Source organism: Lytechinus pictus, chromosome 2, assembly GCF_037042905.1.
Source record: "Lytechinus pictus isolate F3 Inbred chromosome 2, Lp3.0, whole genome shotgun sequence".
Classification (NCBI taxonomy): Eukaryota; Metazoa; Echinodermata; class Echinoidea; order Temnopleuroida; family Toxopneustidae; genus Lytechinus; species Lytechinus pictus.
This window is the reverse complement of record NC_087246.1, coordinates 70,114,214-70,137,393: the sequence shown is the minus strand read 5'-3', so window position 1 is coordinate 70,137,393 and position 23,180 is coordinate 70,114,214. Positions and strand designations below refer to the sequence as shown.

The window sequence follows — 23,180 nt, the reverse complement described above, 5'->3', positions numbered from 1 at the left end:
GCACACTTATTGATCAAAGTTCCAATCAGGGTCTGTGCCTGCAGACTAGGCCCTGCCCCCATTCATCAACAGTGGGTAAACAAAGAGGGCAAACGCCCAGGCGTGCCGGCTGCAAATCTCGAGGTATGAGTCAATAATGTTTCAAGCGGCATTTTTGTTGGCTTTCTTTGGCTTCTTGAGGGTTGGAGAATTCACGGTTCAGAGTCAGAGTGATGATGGGAGGAAGATATTGGCTATAGATGATATCCAATGGGGTCAGGAAGAAAATTCACAATTCATGTTGGTACAGATTAGATTTTCAAAGACAGACCAATACGGGAGGGGTACCAAGCTTAAAATCAAAGAAAATAAGACAGAGGGCACATGCCCTGTCAAGGCTATGGAGACGTACTTACGGGTACGGCCTAAAGGGAGAGGGCCACTTTTCTGCTATATGAATGGCTCCCCCCTTTCCAGGTATCAGTTCAATGCAGTATTGAAGAAAGCACTGTTTGTGTCGGGGGTCGGGGCTAACCAATATGGAACACACTCCTTTCGCATTGGGGCAGCCACAATGGCAGCCCTAAAGGGTATACCTCCCGAGCAAATTATGACCATGGGTAGATGGCGTAGTGATGCCTATCTATGTTACATAAGGTGACCTATTGCGACATTGTAACTACCACAGCTAACTATGTGGGAAGGTTATGTAAGCTATGGGCAAACAATTATGGATGGTTCCTGTGGTTACTACTCAGGAAGCATACTTATAATTCGCTATACTTGGTCGCAGTTTCATCAACGTATTATTACATTTATTCATAACTGTACAATAATAATAAAGGTAGAATCCAGTTAGCCGAGTAGTGGGTTTCTACATGGGGAGCACATTTGTAATTTGTCTAAACATGTATGTAAGCAGAAGTAACACAATAATAATAAAGATATATCTAGCCGGCTAATAACAATGTAGACAATTGGATACTGCATAGGGTGCATATTTGTAATTACCCTTTGCGTGTGAACGGATATCCAAGTTCATGATGACAATAATGAGTAATAATTCAATATTCATATAGTGCCTTTCAAACTTTCTCAAAGCTCTTTACATCATGCATCCTAACCTACTTATCAACTTAACTACAATCAGTTGTCAAAGTACAATAACAGAGATAATAGCCAATCAGCTATAAATGTAATATGACAAGAAAGATGTCAGTGCACTGGGCATGTGTACATGTGTAAACATGTTACTTCCGGGAACTCTCATTTTTTTATTGCAGAGGGGACTGGAAACTGGATCTGGATTGTAGGGGATAGCCTGGTCAGAAGAGCAAAAGAACGAGCTTCACAACGCAACTATCAGCAATTTGGAGAGCGAGGTATCGTGGTCCGCTGGCATTAGCAAGGCGGCACCACGCTCCAGGATCTCCCCAGGATGGTCTCTAACCGGCTGAGATGCGGCACTCCTCCTGCATTAGCTATTGTCCACTTAGGATCAAATGACATCGGACAGTATGATGTCTGCCGGTGCAGGATGGCAATTGACACAGCCATCCAAGATCTACGCACGAGAATGCCGCACACCCATATCACCTGGTCTGGTATTTTACCGCGGCTCTTCTACTATGGTCGCAAGCAAGGCTCTAATTCACAGGAGGCCTTGGATGGAGTTCGTAAGTCTCTTAACAAATACGCTAGGAGGAAACTAGCCAGGATGTCGGATACCACCATCATCAAACATGAATTTGACCCCACAATCCACAGCCTCTTCAATAGAGATAGAGTGCACCTCTCTGATTCGGGTTCAGACATTCTCATTGACAGTTTCAGAACTGCAGCAAGGGAAGCAGGATTTGTTTAGATATGGAGAGGAGACGAGCTTGAGAAACATTTTGAGAACTCGAGGCTTCTGGCAAGGTTTTTTTCTTTTGTAATGTATCTTAGTGTTATTACGTTTATTGTTTCTAGTCGTTTATGTACATACTTCATTTTACGGGCTTTGTGAAGGGCACCGTCAACAGTACTACCTTGCTATTATCAATAATGATATGCACGTGTCTGGATTGAGGATAATAACACTTGGAAGTAAAAAGAAAGAAAGAACAACTGAATAGAATGAATAGATAGACGAACAATTTTTTTATTCTTCATATTTTAGGGGTGAGAAGCAGGGACTGCACGGGAGAGTGTATAGGTCAATTATGACAAACCAGTTCTTTCGAATAAATCAGCTTGGTAAAGCCTGTTTATTGTAGTTGTACAATACATTATTTACTCTTGGAATTGCTTAGTTGATCAGAAATCGCAAGACGGGGCTGTCCCTGTGGTGACGTGCATAAATTTGAGAACCGAAAACGAACTGGGAAAGAAAGGACGATAATTAAGACAGGAGAGCAAAATATACTGTTTTGTTTATACTCTTTGAAAGGATACTGATGGTCTTTGGAAGGTTTTGCTGTAAGGGCTGCATGATAATGTTTGTAAATGGTGTGTAATGCCTTATCCAGGCCATTGTGCTCAGTATCCTCCATCTTATATGCATTTAGTCCTGAGATGATTATATCAACTAGAAGTTGCTTTAGTTTACCCTAGAAGGAACGTCCTTTTATAGGCATTTTGCATCCATTCATGTGAGGTTAAGTGTTTAATGCAGCTCCATGCCAATATATTAGGTAGCTTTATTTGCAAGCATGACAAGTTCATGTATGCTCCAGAATCATGCGACTTATGACGGGGCAAAAAAAAAAAAAAAAAAAAAAAAAAAAATTATTAATTGGGTGGAAGGTTTTTGTTCAGAAACAATTTGTTTGAAACCTGACAGATCACCAATATTGATATCAAAGTATATGCTCCAAAGATGTTGTTTACCAAGATTTAGGGAAACACCCGTGGGAACTACTATCCTGCGGGTGGGTCACGTGATCAACATTCCCAGGGAGGAGTTACTACCCTTCCTGGCGATCACGTGACCATATCTTTCAGTAAGATTAATAGGATGCCACAGATGTAGTTTTTCGTTATGTCTTACGACATTGTTCAGACTGTTTTGAGGTTTATCACCTCTTATGTTATTTAGGCATATTGCCTCTGTGTTTTGATGCCTCGTACGGAATTAAACGGCGAGCAATGGCATATCATTTGTCCACGTGTTTTCTTCTCAAAATGTTTCTTTGCATATGTGACAATATCATGATGATTGGTACCCGACTTGAAACGTGAGACTCCAACCTTATTCATATCACAATAATATAATGTAAATAGGAACTACACTCGAGAATGTATTTTCACCTTTCAGTTGTGTAATTGATAAGATACCATTATTATATCAGCATTTTTTTTTTCAAGTTTGATTATTTAGGTGTGTAGTACTTAATGCATTTGAGTCGTAATATATATGTATATAAGTGGTTTCATTTTTATTCACTTCAGGCAAAATATATAATAGCAGCTCTTCCTCCTGCCATGCTAACTAAGATCAACTTCACACCTAAACTACCAGCTCTGAGAAATCAGGTGAGATTATTTGATAGTTAGTATGATCAAAAGTATAACCCTCCCCCCCCCCCCAAAAAAAAAAAAAAAAAAAAAAAAAAACTAACAAACATAATTTTTATTTGAAACTAAAACGTTTTGTTCAAATGAATAAACAAATCTTATACAACATGTTGATTAATAATAGATAGATTTTATAATGAGCCGCATCCACTCTGCGGAGTGCTTAGGGCACAATGAAAAAATATTAGATAGAGAAAAAAAGATTAAGGAGCCAATAAAAGCAGGGCCCTCGGAACTATTTATAAACAGGGGTGCTGGGTGAAATTTGAAAAAAAAAAAGGGGGGGGGGCTCTTTGCTACCAAATGATGGTGAGCTTTGAAAAATAAAAAACTTGACAAAGCAAAAAAATAAAAATAAAATAGGTTATCATTGCAAATTGTAGGTCATGTGGGTTACATGTTTGATATTTAGCATACCTACTAGATTTCCAGGGGTGCTGCCTGTGGAGAATACCACAAACAGCACCCCTGCACGACTGCAAACAGTGAGTACCTTCTACGCCTATAAGGTACTGTATTGTTAGCTGCGCAAAGAAATACTGACAATTTGACAAACAATTGCCTAAATGTATGAATATTATTTTGTTATTCTCATTTCAGCTTGACCAACGCTACCCAATGGGGGCTGTGATCAAGACTACCATATATTATGAACGCCCATTTTGGAAAGACTCCGGTAAATATAATTTTAATGACATTTGATTGTGTGGACAATTCGTTTCCATGTATGGTATAAATGTTACATCATTTATGTGTAGGGCATTACATCTTACAGTACGAGCCGCTTCCAAACTAAAGTCGCTACACTGGGTAAATGAAACGTTCTTCTTTTAATCTTATATATTATTTGGATTATTATCATTATTATTATTATTAATATCATTATTATTATCATCATCAATGTAATTATTTTTGTTCTTATTATTAATTCTCTTAATTATCACTCTCATTTTTTATTTTGATGAATTCATATACGTTTTATTACCATGGTTCCATCGACATTTTTTCATTTCAGGTTTCTCCGGCTCAGTTTTGGCCGATGGCATAATATCAGAAATACGATACGATGGCAAGGCAACAATTGAAAATTGGCATGCTCTAGTTGGGTTGGTATTAAAAAAAATATTTATTATATTTCTCCACCACGTTCTTCTTTATTAGGTGGTCTGTCAACGACAGATCACCTATTGATTTCGCCAGAATTTTCTTTCTTTATTTATTATTCTTTATTAGGTGGTCTGTCAACGACAGATCACCTATTGATTTCGCCAGAATTTTCTTTCTTTATTTATTCTTTATTTATTTATTTTTATTTCTTCCGTACACTTTTTTGTACACGCGTTCATTCGAAATCGACATGGTTAATTTCCTTCAAATTTCTGTCAGTCATCAAGCTCTATGATTTCTAGTAAAATCAACTTTTTCAAGGTCATCACGTCATCGTGACGTCATCCAGACGCCATTTTGTAAAATCACATTGTCGATCATATCTCCATTATCAATTATCAAAAATCGATCAAATTAACATCACATCAACTTCAGGTCAAGGGTCAACAGGTCATGTCATCAAAGGTCACCTGGAGGTCACGACGCGCGCGTACGCGCTCGTCAAAAATTTAAAATGCTCAAAATCACTTTTTGACTAAAGTAAAGTACGTTTCAGGTCATTTTAAGCATTTTAAAAATTTGCGCACGCACAGGTATGCGCGCGCGTTTCCGCGCGTAACGCCTTCAACGCAACGCAGAAACGCCGTTTTTTCTATATCATTGCATTGATAATATAATTCTGAGCAATTTGATACCTTGATCAACCTTCTACGACCATTAATAACGAAATTAACACCCGTTAAAGTTTGCAGCACGTGTGCGCGCGAGCTCTTACTATAGGCCATATATGGGAAAAAACATGTCTATTGAAAATTCACTGTAGCTCTTTAAAAAGTCCGTTGACCCCAATTTTTTTTTCATATATCGATAGAGTATGAGTTGTAGATTTGATTTCATGTCACCATTGTCCCTCAATTTGATCATGACGTCATCAAAATTGCGCCTAAACTGAAAATTTCATTTTTTCAAAAATGACGTCATCAAATTTATGCAAATTTGATCACAACTCCGTGAATATTGATTATTTTTCGCCCAGATTTCGATATGTTGTAGTTTAGAATGTACTCTTTCTCGACAGTTAACATGAATTTTCATTTTGAAAAAGGCATCATGGTGTAAAATTGCGATGAAAAGAGGCATGTCATTTTTCCTCATTTTACGTGTAATCTCTATGGGACATGACTTTTTCTCAAAACTAGATTCTACATTCCTCTATTTCGTGAGCTATATCTCCATTTTTTCTTGTTAGTTATCCCTGAGCTTTTGGTATGATGTAGCTGCGATTCTAAGCTTTCGGAAGTGTGCCCTCCATTTTTCGATCAGATGCCAGGATCATGCCCGTTTTTCGCTTGCAAAATTGGATTTGTAATTCTGAAATTTGCTCACATGTAATCTCTATGGGAACGTGTAATCTATATGGGGAATATCGTGGCTCAATAGATAACGCACTTGACTTGAGTTCGCGGGGGCGCAGGTTCGAGTCCTGGGGGTGAACAAGATGATTTTTTTTTTCATTTTTTTTCTCTTTTTACCACCTCGTACCTGATCCTTTATGATAATTAAAAGGTATGAAAGTTAAAATTTAGCAACATTAAACAGATTATAATTACTTTTTTCATATCACATGTATTTTCATATATCAAAGAGACCCTTTTCACAGTGCTTTATCATCTCCCGTCTTTCACAAGTATCCCATCCAAAATGAACATTCCGTTGTCATCATGAAGATCATATTGATCTGCTTGAACATGGTTATAGTGATCATGATGGCGAGAATAAGGACAGACCACCTAATTCGTCCGCATGACGAATTAAAATCTAGTTTATTTTTATTTCTTCCGTACACTTTTTTGTACACACGTTCACTCGAAATCGACATGGTCAATTTCCTTCAAATTTCTGTCAGTCATCAAGCCGTATGATTTCAAGTAAAATCAACTTTTTCAAGGTCATCAGGTCATGATGACGTCATCCAGGCGCCATTTTGTAAAATCACATTGTCGATCATATCTCCATTATCAATTATCAAAAATCGATCAAATTAACATCACATCAACTTCAGGTCAAGGGTCAACAGGTCATGTCATCAAAGGTCACCTGGAGGTCACGACGCGCGCGTACGCGCTCGTCAAATTTTTAAAATGCTCAAAATCACTTTTTGACCAAAGTAAAGTACGTTTCAGGTCATTTTAAGCATTTCAAAAATTTGCGCACGCACAGGTATGCGCGCGCGTTTCCGCGCGTAACGCCTTCAAAGAAACGCAGAAACGCCGTTTTTTTTATATCGTTGCATTGATAATATAATTCTGAGCAATTTGATACCTTGATCAACCTTCTACGACCATTAATAACGAAATTAACACCCGTTAAACTTTGCAGCACGTGTGCGCGCGAGCTCTTACTATAGGCCATATACGGGCAAAAACATGCCTATTAAAAATTCACTGTAGCTCTTTAAATAGTCCGTTGACCCCCAATTTTTTTTCATATATCGATAGAGTATGAGTTGTAAATTTGATTTCATGTCACCATTGTCCCTCAATTTGATCATGACGTCATCAAAATTGCGCCTAAACTGAAAATTTCATTTTTTCAAAAATGACGTCATCAAATTTATGCAAATTTGATCATAACTCCGTGAATATTGATCATTTGTCGCCCAGATTTCGATATGTTGTAGTTTAGAATGTACTCTTTCTCGTCAGTTTACATGAATTTTCATTTTGAAAAACGCATCATGGTGTAAAATTGCGATGAAAAGAGGCATGTCATTTTTCCTCATTTTACGTGTAATCTCTATGGGACATGACTTTTTCTCAAAACTAGATTCTACATTCCTCTATTTCGTGAGCTATATCTCCATTTTTTCTTGTTAGTTATCCCTGAGCTTTTGGTATGATGTAGCTGAGATTCTAAGCTTTCGGAAGTGTGCCCTCTATTTTTCGATCAGATGTCAGGATCATGCCCGTTTTTTAATCTCTATGGGGAATATCGTGGCTCAATGGATAACACACTTGACTTGAGTTCTCGGGGGCGCAGGTTCGAGTCCTGGGGGTGAACAAGATGATTTTTTTTTCTTTTTTTTTTCTTTTTACCACCTCGTACATGATCCTTTATGATAATTTAAAGGTATGAAAGTTAAAATTTAGCAAGATTAAACAGATTATAATTACTTTTTTCATATCACATGTATTTTCATATATCAAAGAGACCCTTTTCACAGTGCTTTATCATCTCCCGTCTTTCACAAGTATTCCATCCATAATGAACATTCCGTTGTCATCATGAAGATCATATTGATCTGCTTGAACATGGTAATAGTGATCATGATGGCGAGAATAAGGACAGACCACCTAATTCGTCCGCATGACGAATTAAAATCTAGTTTATTTTTATTTCTTCCGTACACTTTTTTGTACACACGTTCATTCGAAATTGACATGATCAATTTCCTTCAAATTTCTGTCAGTCCTTAAGCCCTATGATTTCTAGTAAAATCAACTTTTTCAAGGTCATTAGGTCATCGTGACGTCATCCAGGCGCCATTTTGTAAAAATCAGGTCATTATCATATCTCGATAACGAGTGATCAAAAATCAACTATATTTGGTATACATCAATTTCAGGTCAACGGTCAACTAAAAATTCCATCAAATTTCGCGCGCGCACCTCGACGCGCACGTACGCGCGCATTAAAATTTTAAAATGCTCAAATTCGTTCCAAATTAATTTTCCATACGTTTCAGGCCATTTTAAGCGTTTTGCAAAAAAACGCGCGCACGCACATGCGCGCGCGTTTTCGCGCGTAATTGCATCTTCCAACATAGAATCGCCAAATTTTTTTATATCAATGCACCGATAATATAATTCTGAACAATTTGATACCTTGATCAACCTTCTGCGACAAGTAATAACGAAATTATCACCCGTTAAACTTTGCAGCACGTGTGCGCGCGAGCTCTCACTACAGGCCATATATGGGCAAAAACATGTCTATTGAAAATTCACTGTAGCTCTTTAAATAGTCCATTGACCCCAATTTTTTTTTCATATATCGATAGAGTATGAGTTGTAGATTTGATTTCATGTCACCATTGTCCCTCAATTTGATCATGACGTCATCAAAATTGCGCCTAAACTGAAAATTTCATTTTTTCAAAAATGACGTCATCAAATTTATGCAAATTTGATCATAACTCCGTGAATATTGATTATTTTTCGCCCAGATTACGATATGTTGTAGTTTAGAATGTACTCTTTCTCGTCAGTTAACATGAATTTTCATTTTGAGAAACGCATCATGGTGTAAAATTGCGATGAAAAGAGGCATGTCATTTTTCCTCATTTTACGTGTAATCTCTATGGGACATGACTTTTTCTCAAAACTAGATTCTACATTCCTCTATTTCGTGAGCTATATCTCCATTTTTTCTTGTTAGTTATTCCTAAGCTTTTGGTATGATGTAGCTGAGATTCTAAGCTTTCGGAAGTGTGTCCTCCTTTTTTCAAGGTCATTAGGTCATCGTGACGTCATCAAGGCGCCATTTTGTAAAAATCAGGTCATTATCATATCTCGATAACGAGTCATCAAAAATCAACTATATTTGGTATACATCAACTTCAGGTCAACGGTCAACTAAAAATTTCATCAAATTCCGCGCGCGCACCTCGACGCGCACGTACGTGCGCATTAAAATTTTAAAATGCTCAAATTCGTTCCAAATTAATTTTCCATACGTTTCAGGCCATTTTAAGCATTTTGCAAAAAAACGCGCGCGCACACATGCGCGCGCGTTTTCGCGCGTAATTGCATCTTCCAACATAGAATCGCCAATTTTTTTTATATCAATGCACCGATAATATAATTTTGAACAATTTGATACATTGATCAACCTTCTACGACAAGTAATAACGAAATTATCACCTGTTAAACTTTGCAGCACGTGTGCGCGCGAGCTCTCACTACAGGCCATATATGGCCAAAAAAAGGGGCAATTGAAAATTCACTATTACCTCTTTAAATAGTCCGTTGACCCCAATTTTTTTTTCATATATCGATAGAGTATGACTTGTAGATTTGATTTCATGTCACCAATGTCCCTCAATTTGATCATGACGTCATCAAAATTGCGCCTAAACTGAAAATTTCATTTTTTCAAAAATGACATCATCAAATTTATGCAAATTTGATCATAACTCCGTGAATATTGATCATTTTTTGCCCAAATTTCGATATGTTGTGGTTTAGAATGTACTCTTTCTCGTAAATAGGCATGAATTTTCATTTCGAAAAACGCATCATGGTGTAAAATTGCGATGAAAAGAGGCATGTCATTTTTCCTCATTTTACGTGTAATCTCTATGGGACATGACTTTTTCTCAAAACTAGATTCTACATTCCTCTATTTCGTGAGCCATATCTCCATTTCCTCTTGTCAGTTTTTCCTGAGCTTTTAGTATGTTGTAGCTGAGATTCTAAGCCTTCGAAAGTGTCAACCTGTCTTTTCGATCGGATGCCAGGATCATGCCCGTTTTTCGCTTGCAAAATTGGATTTGTAATTCTCAAAGTTGCTTACGTGTAATCTCTACGGGAACGTGTAATCTCTATGGGGAATATCGTGGCTCAATGGATAACGCACTTGACTTGAGTTCACGGGGGCGCAGGTTCGAGTCCTGGGGGTGAACAAGATAATTTTTTTTTTCATTTTTTCTTTCTTTTTACCACCTCGTACATGATCCATTATGATAAGTAAAAGGTATGAAAGTTAAAATTTAGCAAGATTAAACAGATTATAATTACTTTTTTCATATCACATGTATTTTCATATATCAAAGAGACCCTTTTCACAGTGCTTTATCATCTCCCGTCTTTCACAAGTATTCCATCCATAATGAACATTCCGTTGTCATCATGAAGATCATATTGATCTGCTTGAACATGGTAATAGTGATCATGATGGCGAGAATAAGGACAGACCACCTAATTCGTCCGCATGACGAATTAAAATCTAGTCTCTTATTGGACTCCATTTTAATTTCAATCTTGATTTCAAATGGCGATGAAATACAGAAATCAATTAAAAACATATTTACCAGAGACGAAATTAACAAACGTCTGCCCGGAATAAGTTAATTTTCTTGATGAAGCTTCCTATTTTCAAGGTGATATACAAAAACAAACAGTCATTATTATTGTTGCCACTCTCACCAATTACCGCATTGATGTTGTTGCATCCGTCATTATACTGTCAAAGTTGATAAATGATTTGAAATTGAATAAATTATACAATTTTTGAAGATGATTAACTTGTATTTAAATTCTAGATTCATGTCCGGCGATGGCGCGAAGGACCACTGTCATCTTACGAAAGAACAGAGGTAAACCATTTATCAAAAATGAATATAAAAAATACTGATAATATATTTACTCTTGTTCATAAATATATAAAACGAAATAAAAAAAGTTGGTGCCTTCACTTTAAAATATTGTTGTCTTTCATCCTTTTTTTTTTCTCGAAGCGTTTACTTATTTTTTTATCTTCAGTTCTGTCCATCACCCCTGCTATCATTATCGTTTATCATTCTCAACACCAATATAATTTATCATTATTATTACGCGATCAAAAAAGAAAAAATAGTTTTAGAGGAAAACTAGAGAAGGAAAAGAACATATCAAAGAATTAAACCTAATTTACACGTTTCTCCATTGATACAGGGATACTCAATGTAGTCACTGCTGGTGTAGGTGCCAGAAAATAGACATGAATATAGCTTATTTTCATTATTATTATTTTCAATTTCATAATTTAGGAGAGATCTCATAGCTCAGAGGTATGCAGTAATTTTCAAAACCGATGAAGCTCTAAAGGTGAGAAATCACATTGCGTTTTTATATTGTTTTTAAAATTTAAAAAAGTTTGTACTAATACAGTGTGAGAGATATTCCTACAGATAATTGACATTTGGTGATATCTATTAACATTCTATGATTTGTTTTATTGCCTTGTTATACGAAAAAAAAATCGTTTGGTTGCAGAGGGGATTCCGTTTTACTTTTCCTTATTTTTTGGACATGAAACATTTTGTACCAAAATCAACTTTTTTAAAGAAAAAACCCTTTATCCTGGGGAGCGTTTCATCAACATTTGTCATCTAACAAGATGTCAGGCCGGACATTTTCCTCGGTTTTACCTTTGATTGAGAGGCACAAGTGCCCGGCTGTTTCCATGGTGACTGTCGGATAAAAGAGACTTTGTCAGATAAAGCATACAAGTCTAATGAAATGCTCCCTACATTTATGAAAAACACACTCTTCATAAAAAGGGATTTATGTTGCTCACTTGCTTTGCTCGTTCATACTCATGCCCCCTTACATCTCAGATCTGTAGCTAAGAAAACAGATGCGAAATACTTTCAACAGAGACAGAATGTACATAAATTAGATTCAGACACGCCAATATCGTAAAGATGTTTGTTCACCCCAATTATCCGATTGAAAAGTTTATATTGAAAGTAGCGGTGTTTTGTTGAAAGACGGCATTTAAAGGGAATCATGTACTGTCAATTCCAATTATTAACCGGTTCATTTAAAATGGATGCCATTTTATTTGCGAAGTCGGGGACTTTAAGATTTTTTCAACAGAAATTCTATGGATAAACTTGCATACCTTGAAAACATTATTTAAATTATACAACAAATCTTCTTGAGCTGTCTACTCTCAATAAGATGTTGACGAATATGTTTCCATTTATTTAGTATTGCAGAAATCAATGAATTACATTCAAGAGAATTACAATTGATTTTGTATTTTTTTAAAAGTTGTATGTGAGAGAAAATTGTAAAATTATAAAATTATTTTCATCCATAAAATATTTAATATTGGTGATCCCATTTTTAAGCCAAAGTTGTTTATATAACTTTCTTATCTATTTTGATCAATGAGTTATTCCATAACGCTTGATTCTTTATATCTGAATCAGATAAATTAGGAGAGAATGTCAAACGACTCCAAGCAATTGTTCTCGAATGAATAGATTTTTTGTTGTCGAAATTTCCCGTACGACACGTATGGAATCGCCCATTGAGCTAACCCTATTTCAATTAAATTTTATTTATTTTATTTCATTTCCAACAGAACAAAGTAAAGTGGTCGAGAATAATTCAATTGACATTTGAAAATGAAACTCTTGCAAACACTATAAATTTTCTTGTGTGGTCGATGAACAAAACATCGCCCTACTATCACGTGATGCAATAGAAAATTGTATACATCAAGGAAACTGAAAAAGTTCATTTTACCATTTAAGGATTTAGTGACAATATATATGGGTTATATACGACCAATTTTTGCAATATTATGCCCCAATGTTCAATAGTAATCTTACATCAAACATAATAATATTATTGAAAGAATACACAACGGAGAGTATGTAAAATTATCTTAGAACATTATAACATCACATACACAAATGCATGTCAGGTATGTAATTTACCAACACTTGAGGAGAGAAGATAGGCGCTTTGTAAAAAAAAAAGTTTTGCAAAATCACTTTCAAATCATTCTCTGTGTGAAACATGATTAACAAGGGGGAAAACATAGAAACACCTATTATCTCTTGCTGTTAAAACAACTATCAACAATGTCAAACAAGAACAACAAGATTTAAAAACGGTCCATTGCCTTTTTTGGATGACACACCCAACAAAAGATGAGTGTAGAATATGAAAGAGAATGGACGATTTAACCCTACCCCCCCCCCTCCTCCTTACAGTCTTTTTGTCACTAAAGTTTAGCACAAAGTGCCAGTCTCCTCTCCTTTAAGTCAGCCATTTTCAAAAGTACCATTAATAGGCTTTCACCAAAAATTGCATTAGCTTTTTTTCTGTTTCAAATAATTTAAATTACGTGTGTGTATATATATGTGTATATATATATATATATATATATAATCTGTTTTACTCCTATTCTTCGGAGATTTGTTTATGTAATTGTGTATCATATGTTATGTATTGACTTTTAATAGATACATAAATAAAAAAAAATGCATTAGCTTTTAAATGTATAGCCTTTTTAATGCACTTACTTTGTATTTTTTACTATGTAATTTATTGTGTCAATATAAACTTGTAAACATGAATTTTCCAGCTCCAGTCGTTTGTTCATGTGCGACAGTTATAAACATATTTTCAGAGGGGGTATCGTGGGCTAGTGGGTTCGAATCCCAACCATGGCGTGTTTGCCTTCAGCAAGAAATTTACCCACATTGTGCTACACTCAACCCAGGTGAGGAGAATGGGTATCTGGCAGGATTAATTCCTTGAATGCACCAAGCACATTTAGCAGCTGGAGCTAAAGCCGGGGAAATATATAGTGCTCCATTGATTAGGCAACTAGATAATCGGCGCCTCAAAATGCTATAATTATTATCATCATCAATAAAGAGCATTTTTTAATTGAAATCGATTGAAACTTTTTTACCTATCTATCAATGGCGAATCTAAATTATAACCATTGTTATATTACTGCATGTCCACTTACATCAAGTTTTTGTTGCTGTAGCCTGTTTACTATGTTGAGAAGAACTGGATGGAAGAACCTTTTATAGGAGGGGGTTATGTCGGCTACACACCACCTGGAGTTATCACCAAATACTGCAGGTAAAAACATTTCTTTGATGTTTCACAACGACAAGAATTAAGTTTAATGTCATTGTAAGCAGAAAGCTATTTGTTTCTTCTCACAATCAGTCACTCACAGGAGGCTGTACAATATTTTGATTTACCTTGATTTGATTGTTTTCTTTTGCATTCATGCCATATCGTATAATAAGGCCCTACATTTTTCCTAACATAAGACACAATATGTGGGGATTACTTTTTTTACATGAATCCTAGATAAAGTGTGCTAAGAATGCCATTCTAAGCCAAAATGATTTACTGCCAATCATGATAACATAAAAAAAATTACAGGAAAAGGATTGTCACCGCAAAGCGGATTCCCTTTTTTTTTTTAATGTCAACCATTATTTCAAGTAGATCCGACGCTGAAACTTCTTATTAGGGAATTATTCCTACGCGCATGAATAATTTGGAGAGCGCAGCATTAAAAATACAATATTCCGCACAATAGGCGGCGTATCGAAATCACAGGGCAGCTCCACGGGCAGCAGTACCAGAGACGGCTACCGTCTCTTATATTTTTTTTCAAGTATTAAAATATTCAAGTATTAAAACAAAGAGGTTGAAGAAAAAACGGGATTGGAAAAGGGAAGAAGGAAGATAGAGAGAACATTTAAAGAAAAGAGTTTGGGTTGATACAATACCCCTGTTATTAAGTTCAGAGTGAAATAACGTCATCCGTCGTTGACTTTCCACCATTTTTTTCGAAATATCTTGGCGCCGTCTCTGAGTCTATGTCACACCAATAAAACAAATGCAAGACCAAACAAAGTCAGTGCATTCTTTTGAATGGCATACGATTGGTCGTTTTAGAATCAGTTACGTTAGTGTGACAGCGACATGTTTTTTTCAAAATAATTTTTATTTTCCTTTACAACTAATCAACAAATGAAATATTTATCTTCTTTTTATTGACAACAGAGTTATTCGAGAGCCAATTGGTCGTATTTTCTTTGCTGGCACCGAGACAGCTACTAAGTGGTCTGGATACATGGACGGGGCTGTCCAGGCAGGAGAGAGGGCTGCAAGAGAGGTAGCTTATATAAAAACGAGCGACATATTAATTTGTCCTTCATAAATTTTCATTATACCTCAATCTTTTATTTCGAAGTTATTGTAACTCATTGATTCATTCAATTTCAAGCTTACGGTTCCAGTGAATTCTCACAGTCTATGTATTTTGTTTTTGCTAAGATCGTGAAAATAGGAGTATTCCATTATAAAGTAATGGGCAATTCCAGCGTCATAGTCTCACCAACAAAGCTGACTTCAAACTGATCAATGGTATGCCATTCACCGTAGGTCTGTCAGCTTTGATCGATCTAGGGGTCATTTTGATAAATGTGACTTACTGACATTCGATCCATTTATCTTTCACTCTCTCTCTCTCTCTCTCCCACTCCCCTCTCTCCTCCTCTATCACTAGATACTGTATGCAATGGGTAAGATCAATAAGGATGAAATATGGCAGGAGGAACCAGAGGCTCAGGTGAGGCTAAAATTTATTCCATCACTTAAATACCAAAGAAAGTTAGTTACAAAGGGAATCTTAACCAAACGTTGTTTTGTATGGTTTAAAAAAAATACTGCCATTGTAATTATCTATGTTATTCTATACAAAATTTACAATCCGAGTAAGTATACTTAAAGGGTTCCCTTGTAATTTGTCATTTAGAATGTACCAATGGCAGTAATATTATTATTAATATTATTATTATTATTATTAGTAGTAGTAGTAGTAGTAGTATAGTAGTAGTAGTAGTAGTAGTATTAGTAGTAGTAGTAGTAGTAGTAGTAGTAGTAGTAGTAGTAGTAGAAGTACTCGTAGTAGTGGCTGTTAGTAGTGGCTAGTAGTAACAATTTTCTAGTAGTATAATTCAGTGTGATAAAATTCTGAAAACTGAAAAATAAATGTAGAGTCAATGTTATCATAAACACCTTACTCAAGTTTTAATCGCTCCAGAGAAGCATTTTTCACGATTCAAATTTTGAAAATTTTGTCATCCTGTCACTGTTAGCTCCCAATCAGGTCATATAAAATTTTAAAATTTCGCAGTGGCTCTTGATTCAGATAAACAAATGATGTGTTCAATAGGATAACAGGGCATGTGCTATCATATTGGGTTAAATTTGTGAGCGCTATTACATTTGTGGGTGTAACAGGTCCCCCTAAATTCGGAAAGGTCTGGTCCAAATTACCCGACGCTTAGTGAAAATTTCAGTCAAAAATACAATTGTTTGGGTCCAATACACTCGATTATTTGTGAATATAAGTTACAAATCCAGTGTTCAAGTCAATATAAGTTTTCATTATTTTTTAAAGCAAGATACGCATCCTGCATGTTCATAATTCTACAAAAAAAGTGCTGAATATTAAAAGTCTTCAGCTCACACGCTTGTACCGATTGTTTGTTTACTTCCGTGGGTACAAAAAGTACTTGTAACCTCTAGATATCATTTCAGGATATTAAGAAAAATCAGCTTGCACTTCGCGCTGGCATGTATTTGGTGCGGTATCTTTACCAGCAACTGAAAACGGTCATTAACAGTTCCCTTTTAAGTTGATAGATCTATATTTAAAATTTTAGCTCTCGCACCATGCTAGATTTAGTGAAACAGGCAAAAAAATTCGTGTCCGCCATTGCCCCCCCCCCCTCATGTTCCGATGCCCCCCCCCCTCCATTTGCCACCTAGATTGAAAATCCTGGTGCCGCCACGGATGATAATCCGTAGTTCCAGTTTAAAGAATTGCTTTTTTGTGACCGCAGTACTTTTCATATTTTACATTAAATTTGTGTTACAGTCAATGTTGTGGTGGAGGAAGTACAAGTATACCATCATCGTTGTGTTATTATTGTTTTTGATATCTTATCTGTTTTCAGGACATGCCGGCTCGTCCATTTGAGGAACCTTTGGTAAAGAAGCATCTTCCTTCATTGAGTGGGTTTCTGAAATACGTTGGGGGATCTTTTCTCATCACTGCCATAGGAGGGGCTTTATGGATAAAGAGGGATGCATTTATACAAACATCCGTTAATTTAGGGGCACAGCAATTTTTGAAACTGTTACAATAGCCCCCCCCCCCCCCATTCTCCGTCTTCAACCTTTAAAGCACTACTCCGCTTTATGAATAATGTGTATTATATCTTCAGGAATAGAGTTGTCAGATTTCCACTTTTTATACGTTCAATTTGAAATTACCCAATGTGTTTGAAACAGATTTAGATAAATACGAAAACAGATTATTAGACATTTTCCATTTTTCAGTGCGTCTACTGTGCTGAGCATAAAAGTAAACTAAGTGCATTTTTGGACAATATTTTCAAAAACATGGTGTTCAGTGATGGGTGGTCCTATTAATGACAATAAAAATGATTTTATTTCTTTGACGGCCCCTCCTGGGGGCATAGAAGAAATATAACAAGTTATAACAATGACAATAATAGGCATAAGAAACATGTAAAGGTAACAAAAAAGAAAAAAGAAAAAACATGATTATCAAGGTACGTTTTGAATGCAAATGAGATGTATTTTAAGGAGCTATGATTTTTTGTCGCCAATTATTTTTATATTCTATCAGGAAAATTGTTGACGTTGCAAAGTGTGCACAAATTCAATATAATGCAAGTTTAGTGTGTTTGATGGAAAAAATCAAATCATGTTTGATTGAAAATACTTAAGAGATAGATAAGACGTGCACTATGATAATATTGTAATTTTGTAGACAGTTTGACAAACTTTTTTCTCAAAACAATGCACGCACGGTGAATACATCATTCGAAAAAATATATATTTGGGAACTTGCCGATCTTTCAATGATATGTAAAAGCAAACTTAAGGTACAAGTAATTTTTAAAATGATGATTATAGTTATTGTATAGAGTGGGTCTAGGTAGAATTAGATAACAAATCGCTTAACTTCGAATTATAAAACAATATGCTACCCATGTTAGGTTTATATCATTTCTTAAAAAAACATGTAGGGAAAACCACAAATTGCTGATATTTAATTATCGGCTAATAGCTTAGTTATTTCTACTACTCGCCATCTGGGAGGGAGGGGGTGGGAGACTCGGCTAATAGATTAGTTATCTCTAATACTCGCCATCGGGGGGGGGGACCCGGCTACTAGGTTAGTTATCTCTACTACTCGCGATCGGGGGGGGGGGGGGACTCGGCTAATAGGTTAGTTATCTCTACTACTCGCCGGGGGGGGGGGGGGCTCTCCGATTTGGAAAGGGTAGGGGTGTGCGGCCCTAAATTTTGAAAGACTAAAATCCTACCCATAAAAACTGTGGCGATTAATTGCGTTCGGTGTAAAAATGGCAGAGGTAAACATGGCAGAGATAAACATGGCAGACGTGGCAGAGGTAATAATGGCAGAGGTACAAATAGCAGGGGTAGTAATGGCAGAGATAAAATTAGCAGGGGTAATAGATAATAGCAGAGGTAAAAATGGCAGAGATAATAATGGCAGAGGTAAAAATAGAAGAGGTAAACATGGCAGAGGTAATAATGGCAGAGGTAAAAATGGCAAGGGTAATAATGGCAGAGGTAAAAATTGCAGAGGTAATAATGGCAGAGGTCAAAATGGCACGGGTAATATTGGCATAGGTAAAAATGGCAGAGGTGTTAATGCCAGAGGTAAAAATGACAGATTAATTAAAAATGACAGAGGCACATATGGCCATGCCCAGTCTTAAACCTCCATGCAATAAATTGTCAAAAAGCCCCCGCATGTACATAGATTTACTAAGAAGTGCATGTCACGGTTATGCATTTCATCATATTATTATGTCTTCATCGGTCTAACAATGTTATTAATGAATTCGCTGGAGGTGTACCGTGAGGGCTTCTGAAAAAGAAATCAAAGGCCAGATATTTTTTCATTCAATTTATCAGAAGCAAAATGAAACTGCACTGTTCTCAGTCGTCTTTTTCTAACATTCCTTTTTGTCTCATTGGTTATTTTGATCTAAAGCTTTGCCAGTTTTACCGATAACAAAGGAGAAAGAGACATGAGAGAGGTGGAGAGAAAGAGAGAGTTTGGGGCAGGGAAAAACATTGAGTGTATAGAGGTGGAAAGCTTATCCGTTGAAATTGTCATGAACGACTGTGGTTGAATATTTTGTCCTTATTTGTATGTCATCTGTACTATTCTTTTTAAATATTTGAATGACAATAAGCATGCATTCCCAGGTTCGTCACTGCATTTGTAACTTATGAAAATCAACAATAATCTTGTTTTGCCCGGTAAGCCAATTTGGGATCGATTATGAGTCTGGTTCAGATAGTTTAAATAAAAGAAGACCCTGGACCTTTACTGCATCGAATATGATATTGAATATAAAGGCCTTGATGATCATAACCCTTGGAGGCGGGAGTGCTCTTGGGTATTTTGTACACCATAAGCCAGCACCCCAGGAAATCTGGTTGGTATGCTAAAATGTAGAGATTTTACACAATTGTATGTTATTTTTGGACAGAAGAAAAAGTTTTTTTATTTAATTATTATTTTTGTTGTATTTTTCTGACCTAAATGAATTTCATTTAGTTGGAATAAATTCTTTTTTGGTCATTTTCCCTCTTCTGAACGAAATCCCCTTTCATTTTGGAGTGAAAACTTTTTTCTTGGTTTTTTAACAAACCACCACCCCATATCTCTTTCATTTTTGCCTCTGTCATCTTTACCTTTGCCATTTTTAACTACGTCATTTTTACACTGTTACAACATTTCTACTTAAAAAAAAATCCTGCAGCAGAGTCTCGATAGTATTATGAAATCTTACATGCATTTGTGTAAAATAAAATTACTTTTTTGGTGTGCGTAACCTAACAAATTTATTGTAATAAAACTGTTTTCCCTATTTTAATAACAGAACTGGTCTGTAAAATTGTAGAAAATCTTAATTTAAAGAATGATTTGGTTATTTTTTTCTGTAAATTTTTTTTTTTTCATTTTTCTTTTGTAAAATCTTCTGGTTTTTTTTCTAATAGTGTACCTCTGCCATATTTGCCTCTGCCATTATTACATCTTCCATTTATACCTCTGCCATTTTCACCTTCGGGATTTTTACCTCTGCCATTTTTACCTCTGCTATTTTTACCTCTGTCGTTTTTACCTCTGCCATTTTTATCTCTACCATGTTTACCTCTGCCATTTTTACCTCTGCCATTTTTGCATTTGCCATTTTTACCTCTGCCATGTTATACGTGTGTAACCCCCCCCCCCCGAGGGTCCGTCATTCTTTACATGTCGTATGCTTAAACGTTTACCTGCAAAGACACTTAACCCTAAAAGGCCTGGGGGCGGAATTCCCCCCCCCCTCCTCGAAATTTTTCACGATAAATCTGCCGTGCGAATTTTTCGACCGCACCGCTCGCTGACTTTTTGCTTTCTAGTCTCGCGCAACTTTTAAGACAAATTTCGCGACGCCTGAGTACGCAGTTACGAAATTACGCAACTATATGTAAGTGCATAATTCAGACCAAAAATTGCTCAAAAACGTAAATTTATTTACAGTTCCATTGAAAATTGTGTTTTTAGCCTTAATTCATGGATGTATCATTACTTCTAGTTTTACTGATTAAAATCAATTGAATTTGCCTTGTTTCTTATCGGTTAAGTTAATTCGGCAAACATTTCCATAAAAAAAAAAAACAATTGAAAAACAGTAGAATACACAAGAAATTAAGAAAACGATGAAATAAATAATAAAAAATTGCGATACTGATTTATTTTTTTTAGATACGTTTGATCTGAATCCTACAGAGAGTATGCGAATAGAAAATTAGCTGTTTGGGTTGTATTTAGTTAATTAAAGAAAATTCTCTATTTTACGCATAAATTAGCATAATTAGTTTATAGACAAAATCCCTTTTTATGAAATATTAACCGTGCATCCTTGTAGATTCCATCACACACTACCGCTCTGCAAATTTTCGCGGCGCTCGCGTGATCGGCGGCCGAGATCTCGGGGGGAGTGAAATCCACCCCACCCCCCCCCCCCGGCTGTGAGGTGCTTGGGTCCAAATAACCCGGCTCTAATTAATGTTGAAGGGGAAGTTCACCCTAATGGTTAGTTGGTTTTAATAAAAGCGGAATAGAAAATAGAAAATATTGGTGACGATTTGATGAAAATTTATTACAGTATAAGATAGTTATGTGTGTGTTATTTGTGACTTTATATGTGAGCAGTTTCCCCGATGTGTCATGGGGCATAAATTTCATGGATTCCCTTTTTAAAATGAAACACAATGAATGATTAATATTAAAGGGGTGAAAAGTGATGGAGTATATCTATCATCGAAATATTATAATAAGTATTTGTGATAGATATTATTTCAATGTATGTGAGTATTATATGATTGCGAGGTGCGTGTGTTGGATGATTGTGGTGCGGGTGTGTATGTGTTTCGAGGTGCCGTGGACGGGAGGTCTGCGGCGCCTGACGAGACACATGGAAGTCCGCGGAGCGATCCCAGCCGCGGCACCTTTGCCGGTGAACAAGGCATCTAAATAACATTAGATGCGTCTAAAAAAACTATACACTTTTAAAATGGCTGCCAAATAAAAAAATAAATCCAATTGGGAAGAGACTTATATATCTGGAAAGTCAATAATGTCAACGTTCAAATGACACAAAAAGTTGGGAAACTATTCATGCTTGAATGAGCACTGTCCACTTAGAGGTCAAGTCCAACCCAGGAAAATGCTGACTTGAATAAATTGAGAAAATTTCATCAAAATCGGATGTAAAATAAGAAAGTTATGACATTTTAAAGTTTCGCTTATTTTTCACAAAACAGTGATATGCACAACTAGGTGAGTCAGTCGATGATGTCCATCACTCACTTTTTCTTTTGTTTTTTATTGTTTGAATTATACAATATTTCATTTTGTATAGATTTGACAATAAGGACCAACTTGACTGAACCATATAGTATTAAACAATGCTAATTCCACATGTTCAGGGAGGAATTAATCGTTGTATCACTTGACAATGAGAAGAAAATTAGAATATTTCATATGATAAAATACAAAAGAAATAGTGAGTGGATGACGTCATAGTCTCATTTGCATATAACTGTTTTGTGAAATTAAGCGAAACTTTAAAATGTCGTAACTTTCTTATTTTACATCCGATTTCGATGAAATTTTTATTGTTATGCTTGTTGGATTTTTCTCTTTTTATTCGAATCAACTTTTTGTTTGGGTGGACTTGTCCTTTAAATGAAGGGTATAAAATTAGGCTGCTATGGGCACGAATTAGCCTTCCAATTTAAGTTTTTGAGAGGTGAGTATGGTGGCCCTGAAGGGACATCGCAAATAGACCAAATCGCGAATATTCACGACGAAATTGGCGACGGAATTCACGACGTCGCCAATTCCGTCGTGAATTTCGTCGTGAATATTCGCGATTTGGTCTATTTGCGATGTCCCTTCAGGGCCACCATACATACCGCCCAGGCAAGCAAAACAAATTCATGACGAAATTGGCGACGAAATTCACGACGTCGTGAATTTCGTCGTGAATAATTCGCGACGAAATTTGCGACGAAATTCACGATGTCGTGAATTTCGTCGCCAATTTCGTCGTGAATATTCAAATTGACGACGAAATTCACGACGAAATTGGCGACGTCGTGAATTTCGTCGCCAATTTCGTCGTGAATATTCGCGATTTGGTCTATTTGCGATGTCCCTTCAGGGCCACCATAAAAGTCAGCGTCACCCTGTTCTATAGCTTTCAAGTTGTTGTTGGTCGGCCGTCGAATCATATATTTCATAGTTCATACTGCAAGTGTGAATCTAAGTAACACAGCTCTGGCAGAGCAGAGGCATCTAGTTGAGATTG

At 36.2% G+C, this 23,180-nt stretch overlaps 2 protein-coding genes and 1 pseudogene across 3 annotated transcripts in view; all 3 read left to right on the top strand.

Moving 5' to 3' along the window:
- The window catches only part of LOC135153200 (amine oxidase [flavin-containing] B-like), a 32,886-nt gene extending 29,772 nt beyond the window's left edge, over positions 1-3,114 (top strand). For both annotated transcript variants that reach the window (XM_064095535.1, XM_064095534.1), the window contains exon 10: positions 50-3,114. The gene's annotated coding sequence lies outside the window, so the exon portion shown is untranslated. The remainder of the gene's footprint in view (positions 1-49) is intronic.
- Positions 1,217-1,843, top strand: LOC135153058 (uncharacterized; annotated as a pseudogene).
- LOC135153201 (amine oxidase [flavin-containing] B-like) lies at positions 1,816-18,430 on the top strand. The gene is made up of 10 exons (XM_064095536.1): positions 1,816-1,899; positions 3,412-3,495; positions 4,138-4,213; positions 4,553-4,643; positions 10,968-11,021; positions 11,454-11,511; positions 14,204-14,301; positions 15,244-15,355; positions 15,749-15,811; positions 17,205-18,430. The coding sequence occupies exons 2-10, from the start codon at positions 3,445-3,447 to the stop codon at positions 17,394-17,396; spliced, it is 795 nt and encodes a 264-aa protein (XP_063951606.1). The 5' UTR covers positions 1,816-1,899; positions 3,412-3,444; the 3' UTR covers positions 17,397-18,430.
- Positions 18,431-23,180: the final 4,750 nt, after the last annotated feature.